This window comes from Syzygium oleosum, unplaced genomic scaffold (genome assembly GCF_021117445.2).
Source record: "Syzygium oleosum isolate NSW1041296 unplaced genomic scaffold, Sole_v2.1 Sole_v2.01, whole genome shotgun sequence".
Lineage (NCBI taxonomy): Eukaryota > Viridiplantae > Streptophyta > Magnoliopsida > Myrtales > Myrtaceae > Syzygium > Syzygium oleosum.
Genome location: NW_026607485.1, coordinates 22,170,890 through 22,178,295, shown reverse-complemented (window position 1 = coordinate 22,178,295; position 7,406 = coordinate 22,170,890). Strand labels below are relative to the sequence as shown.

Genomic DNA, 7,406 nt, shown 5'->3' with positions numbered 1-7,406 from the left:
GCCCTTGCTAGGTCTCACTTAGTGGCCAGCGAGGGTCGGTCAACCCTTGCTTGTGATTGGTGAGGGTGGCCACCTTGTGGGGGCTTGAAAGAAAAAATGGAAAAAGAAAGAAATAAAATAAAATAAATAAAAATTCAGAAAATCTTTTAAAATTTTATAAAAGTTGTCTATGTCAGTGTCGATAGTACCATATAAGACAGCCGGCGTCCACGTCAGCGATTTCCGGCTAAAATTGGCCGGAGGGATTCAATTGGCCAACGTGAAAATGTTTTGGACTCAATTGACAAAAATGAAAAGTTTAAGATTGAATATATATTATGGTTAAAATAAATTTTTTCACACGCTTTGACATGCAAATCGTGTTATTTAAGTCCGGGTGGCACACAATCCCTAGCAAAGTTCCAAATGTCCCGAAAATGGATATAAATAATTATACTTAGGTTTTATTTTTTGAGTTTGTTTGCTGACTACTTGAGTTTTGTAGAGAAATGATCGTCCACCATAACAAAAAAAATTGTAGACCAAAAAATTCAGGTCACCTAAACTCACTTTTCGTGCCAGTCAATCGACTTTGTTCGTGAACTTGAAGTGTATGTTTGATGTTGTTATTTCTGCATTCCAAATTATGAGAATAAGGCCCGACTTGAATTGAGTTAATTAGAAATATGATCGATATGCATTATGAATTAGTTCCTTGCCTTGACATAGTCTATGTACGTGATTCATACTGATTTGGTCATTTGGGCAATATGAAGGTGACCTGTGTCGTGGAATTCATCGTTTCTTCGTGCTCATATCTGAGGTTGCACGACAACTACTCCACAACATGGTTTGTTCATAATCCAAGGCAATTCTCTTAGGCTGCGTTTGGTCGACCGGATAAAAGCCAGGATATGATATGTTTTATCCTATCTTGTGTTTGGTGGTGGTCCAGGATAGGATAAGGTCGGATATAGACCGGATATAGCCCGGATAAGAAAATCCGAAGGGGGTTGGGATAGACTGAGATAGGATTTCTAATGTCTATTTTTCCAGAAACCCTACGCTCCACTCGCCGTCATCTTCATCCCCACACTTTGTGCGCTTTCACCAAAAAAATTTCTCGGCTTTTTTTCCTTCACCAACTCCTCCGGACCCGTGAATAGCAAAAAAAAAAAAATTATCCTATCCGACTTTAAATCTGTAGTCCACCAAATAGTGGATAGGATATGAAGAAATCCCAGGAATTATTATCCTATCTTATCCAGTCCTATCCTGTTTAGAAATCCAGACGACCAAACGCAGCCTTATTTCCTAGCATAATAAGAAGCAAACTGTCAATGCACAATATATTGTGTTTATTATCTTGTTTTAAATCTGAAATATGAGATGTACAAATGAAAATTTTTTAAAAGAATAGTTTCAGGCTTAGGCTCCAAGCCATTCAATCTGATTCGATTCAATTTGTTTTACAAGGCTGGACCGACAAACCGAGCCCAGATAAGCCGAGCTCGATCTTTTGACCCGTGCCGAAAGATGATAGATGAATTACACATTCCTTGAAAAAAAAAATTACACATTCCTTATTTTTCTATGGAGAAGAAAAAAAATCATGCTGCATCAAGAACGAATTCAATATACCTGTACAATAAAAAGAATCGAGTTAAACCCAATTAGTGTTGCTACTGTTCTCTGTGCACAAGTTTCCTCCCGAGCTTCTTGCTTTTCAATCCCAAGTAGCTGAAGATTGGTGGTGTATCAGGGACTGGAATGCACTTGACGACCCAACCGATAGGCCAAGATGCCGCCGCGATCCCGACACATGCACCCCATTGTCCCCAGCTCAACCGCTCTGTGTCGGCGAACCGCTTGAGGAACTCAACCATCACCACCTGGAGGACCACCGTCACGAAGATGATCCCGAGGAACAGCTTGTTCTTGTGAATGCCCTCGAACACATTCTTCTTCTCGAGCTTCCTCGCGTTGAACTCGTTGAAGACCTGGCACAGGACGAACGTGTTGAATATCAGCGTCCGCTTCACTGCCTCGTCCACACCGAAGATCGATTGACCCTTGAACTGTAGAGTGAGGAGGACGGCTATTTGGTATGTTGCTTGTGCTAGAAGGTTCCTCCACATGACATTGGTTATGAGCGGCTCGGTCCGACCCACGGGGCGCTTCTCCATGAGCTCCCGGGTGGGCCGCTCTGTGGCAAGGGCGAGGGCGCCGAGTGTGTCCATGATCAGGTTCACCCACAAGAGCTGGACGGCCGTCAAGGGGACGTCTCCGGAGGAGACTGCGGCCACAAAGTTGATCACGAGGGCCGCGACGTTCACCGTGAGCTGGAACTGGATGAACTTTTGGATGTTATTGTAGACGCATCGCCCCCACCGCAACACCGTCGCCACGGAGGCAAAGTTGTCGTCGAGGATTACGATGTCTGAGCTCTCTTTGGCAACCTCGGTGCCTTGGATGCCCATCGAAAGCCCTATGTCTGCTTCCTTGAGGGCTGGTGCATCATTGGTCCCATCCCCTGTGACGGCAACCACATGGCCTTTCTGCTTCAGGCACTGAACCATCAGGAGCTTATCGAAAGGCGACGATCTCGCCATGACACGGATTTTCTCGACTCTCCGAAGCCTCTCCTCAGGTGTGTAGCTGCGGAACTCCACTCCTTCCACGATGGCTCCGCCGAAGGCATCATCCTCGGGCTTAAGAATCCCACACTCTGCGGCTATGGCCTTAGCAGTGAAGATGTTGTCTCCCGTTATCATCTTGATGTTCACTCCTGCGTCTTGACAGGCTTGGACCGCACTCTTCACGCCGAGACGGCATGGGTCCTTAATACCGACAAGTCCTAGTAATGTCAGGTTGTCCTCTTGGATCTTCTTCCCGTCTTCTCTTTCTTTGATCGCTTCCTCGGAGACTTGTTTATGAGCGAAAGTGATGCACCTGAGGCTGCTTGCCGCCATCCCCTGGATAATCTGCTCAAATCTCATCCTTTCCTCTTCCTCCAAATCTTTCGCTATCCCTGACTCGTCATAGAAGCTTGAGCACATCGCCAAGACCATCTCTGCCGCTCCTTTCCAGTGAACATGGAATGTGTCGTCAATGCTCTTCCTCATTAGGACACCGCTTCTCTTCTTCTGCGAGTTGAAGGCTTCGACTTGGATGACTTCACAGCTCTTCTTTGTCTCCTCCATGTCCATGCTCAATTGCGAAACCGCCCAGGAAAGAATTGCTTTCTCGGTGGGACTACCCGAGAACTCGTACTCTGTTCCCGAAGATGGCCTATAGACACTGCCCGTAGTGTTCAAAGCAACCGCATCCCGAATCAAATCCAGGACATACTTGGAGACAGAGGAGTGCCCGTTTTCCGCAACTGAGTCTTGGCTGACCCAGAATTTAGTCACCTTCATCTGGTTCATAGTCAGAGTACCGGTCTTGTCAGTGCAAATAGTGGTGGCCGACCCCATCGTCTCGCAGGCCGAAAGCTTCCTCACCATCGCCTGATCTGCCATCATCCTCTTCATTGAATATGCAAGAGTGAGGGTTACCGCGAGCGGCAAGCCTTCAGGAATCGCGACCACCACGATTGTCACTGCAGCTGCGATGATGCCCACTATGGAGTTTATGATATCGTCACCTGTGGTTTGGCCTGAAATGAATTCCCGGTTCCCGTTCTCGTCCTGTGTGTTTCCCGTGAAATAGCGAATCAGCAGGACCACGAGAACCAGGAAGGCGACCGCCAATCCTACTTTGCCAATCGATGAGGTGAGCTTGTTGAGCCGAGCCTGTAAAGGGGTCTGCTCGCTGTTGTCTCGGCTGATCGAGCTCATCATCTTGCCCCACGTCGTGTTCATGCCGACGGATGTAACCAGCATCTGAGCATACCCATCAGCAACCTTTGTTCCCGAGAACAGGAATGGATTCTCATTGCGGTTCACTTCTACGTGATCACTCTCCCCAGTCATGCTCGATTCATCAACCTAAATTGACAACACAAACGTCACACATGGTTTAGTGATGCTAGGACGACACGATACGACGCGTTCTAGTCTTAACTTGAAGCAAAGAAAATGAAACATGAACATAAATGAAACAATAACAATGGATTACGCTTGACTTTTTCCAGTAGACTTTTTCTTTGACGGAGTTTGTTCTACTATTACAAAACTACGAGTAAAAACCATCACTTTTCCTTTTTGCCATAGAATCAAGAATATGAAAAAGACAAACTGTCCAGTATCAAGCAGAATTTTTTGGACTAATTACTCAACTAATTACTCAAACTGTGCTCGAACTTGGTAATATTAATACAAATGTTTCTGGAGGAAACCAACATGAGTTAATATGCAAATCTAATACGTTAAACCAGTACAAATTGTCGTCCATACCTGCAACGAATGCCCGTCCAAAAACAGCCCGTCTGCCGGAACTTGATCGCCGATCTTCAAACAAACGACGTCTCCAACAACAATCTCAAATATGGAAACCTGCTGCCGCCGACCCTTCCTTATCACATCGATGAGAATATTACCGCTCACCTGAGACAACTTTTCGAACTGCCGGTTCTGCCTGTAATTGCTCACGGCTGACACGGCGATCACAAGGAACACCGCAACGAATATGCTTCCGCCATCGTACCAGCCTTCCTTGACCCCATTCTCCTTGATCCCAAAGCCAAGGGAAAGCCCAGCACAAACAAGAAGAATCACGATTGTGAGATCCTTGAAAGCCTCGAAAACAAAGTGGAAGAAGCCCTTGGCTGGTGGCTTCTTGTATGAGTTGACGCCAAACGCATTTTGCCTGCGAGAGATGTCATCTGGGTTGCCGCCTATTCCAGCGGAGACATCAGTTTCGAGGGCCGAGGCGACTTTCTTGACCCCGCCGAATTCCTGGAGGTGACCGAGGTCCTTGTCCTTGACCAGATTCGCAAGCTGTGACTGATCAATCCGGAACGAGCAGGGTTGATCGGAGTGAGCGCCCTGAGCCGAATCATGGATAGAAATCAAAGTGTAGGAAGGAGATTTTCTAGGGAATTTCTTTGTTTTCTTTGCGGAGGTAGTGATGGCTCGGGAGCAATAGATGGTCGCGAAGGCCAAACGCCATTGCTTGGCGAACTTGCGCATCGCGGGCAAGTCGAGAGAGACCTCGTAGCGGACGCAGTTGCCGCCGAGAATGCTCGTCATCGCTGGGAAGAGACACACAGGCTCGTGATCCTATTACGAGACGGGGCGGCACAATGCAAAATGGCAAGACAAAATGAAAAAAAAAACTCTAGTGGTTGGGGTTGCGTTAGCCGCGACGAGTGCAAACGTTAGAATTTGTGGAGTGACTGATGGATACAATAACCATGGATTGCATCCACTTTATAGACATGCTCTACGTGCTGAACAAGAGGGTGACGTCATTTGTGTAAGGGTTTAAGAAATGGAGGGACGAGGGAGGTGGTAGCTGCTGACGGGTTTCCCCGAAACGAAGACCCGATTGTGGAAAACCCGGATTCGAGGTCATCCGGGGGCTGACGACGTGTGGTCAACGAAAAGTCAAAAGATAATATTGCCGTGTTGTTTCTAACACGGTTTGCAGCCATTATCCCGACATCATCGAGGCATCCGAAGCTGGGCATTGTCATTTTCGTTCTTTTGATATAAAGGAATCCTATGTTTATACTTTGGTCTCGATAGACGGTAGCGTCGTATCTTCCTCGATCCCTCCTTCGATCGGTTGATTGGTAGAGTTTGTTCGTGAGCGATGTTCATATTTGTAACGAGCCAATCGAAGATTTAGCCATAGGTATTTTCCTATATCTCCCATGTGGGACAGAGGAAAGCATAGCCATGTAGGAGCTATTGCGGCTGTAATGGAACGGACAAGGGTAGTGTTGTTGGTTTGGGTTTTGGTATCATTAAATATTCCGGAAATTCCAAGGAACTTGCTAGGAAGTGAAATGGAAAGAATTGACTTAGCCTAGGCAGGGTAATTTCCTCCAAAAGAGATGGAATCTTAAAGAGGAGTGAGTTAGTCATGCCGAGTCAAAAAGTAATTGATTTAGATGGAGACTAAAGAGAAATTAAGCCTTGACCAAAAGAAAAAAAAAAAACAAGAGAAATTAAGCGCCCATTGATTCGTTGGAAATTTTTCGATATTCAATTGCTTGGTGAAAACAAAGACAAGAATGAAATTTTGCTTTTATTCTCGACAGCTGAACATGGACATCTCGAAAATGCGTCTACAACGCACATTTAAATTATCCTATTCACAACAAGGTGTTAATAGCGAGTGGGGAAATGCTTAGTTGACCGCTCCGTTAGTTTGATGGAGGAGACAGTACCGTCCAGGCGACGCAATTTCATGTGAAATCTAGATGAGTCGTTTATCCAGTTTCCAAAGTAAAAGCTCCGTGTTGCGTATGCACTAGCAATCCTTGGCAAACAAGATATCGTGCAACTTTAATAATTGGCAAGCTGTCTTTTTAGACTTACAATAATTTTGAGCCAAAAAGTTTCACTCCATCGAAAGATACTTCCGTAACCCTATGGTTGATGAGAATTGCACCCTACGGAAGCCGGGAGTCAAAGTAAAATACTGTAGTAAATGGTTAAAATGCGAAAGTAACCCCAAACATCTGCTGAAACAAAAATTTCTGAAATGTTTAATTACAATATTAATCTACAAATTTGAACTCCCAAATTCAATAAACTGTCTTTATACATAATCAGCCCAATAACTACTAAAAAAGATTGAAATAACAAAAATCCGCTATAGCTTTACGACAAATGTTGATGATACTTTACGGCATCTGAAATAACAAAATTCGTGAATTTAATGATTGCTACGATTTAAAGAAATGCATCGAAATCGAACACCTTCTGATACATATATCTTTCTTTTTATCAATATGAAGCTAATTTTCGTACAACAAATGCCGTTTTTTTTTCGTCAAGGAATTAAGTCAAATTCATACCTGATACTGATACCCTATTTTTGTGGCTTTATTAAGGTGAACGTTATAGGGAAGTTTCAACCGTGCTTCTTCTTTGGAGGCTTCCTATTTGGAAGTAGAATTTTCAAAGAGTCTATTAGGGACACAATGGGATGTTGTTTATCGGATGATTTGCAGTTAAGTTACCGCGACATCGTCAAGGTAGTCGAAACTTCGCATCGTCGGTACCATGTGGTTAAGTTACTGCGACATCATCAAGGTAGTCGAAACTTCACATCGTCGGTACCATTCTTTCGAATGAAAAGGAATCCTACATTTAGACTTCTTAGTCCATCCTTTCGAACCCATGGTCCACCGTCGTACTTTTTTCCATCTCTCCTTCAATCTACTCTGCATATATCGATTCTCACGGCCCGTGGGGTTAGGGCAATGGTCAAAGCAGCCGTGTTTGGAGCTATTGCGGCTATAATGGAAACAG

General features: G+C 44.8%; 1 protein-coding gene across 1 annotated transcript; it reads right to left on the bottom strand.

The window, feature by feature from the left end:
- Window positions 1–1,633: 1,633 nt before the first annotated feature.
- On the bottom strand, window positions 1,634–5,294 carry LOC115690664 (putative calcium-transporting ATPase 13, plasma membrane-type). Its single transcript, XM_030617096.2, has 2 exons — window positions 4,377–5,294; window positions 1,634–3,968 (listed from the first exon to the last, which is right to left on the bottom strand). The coding sequence occupies exons 1-2, from the start codon at window positions 5,169–5,171 to the stop codon at window positions 1,662–1,664; spliced, it is 3,102 nt and encodes a 1,033-aa protein (XP_030472956.1). The 5' UTR covers window positions 5,172–5,294; the 3' UTR covers window positions 1,634–1,661.
- Between the last annotated feature and the right edge of the window lie 2,112 nt (window positions 5,295–7,406).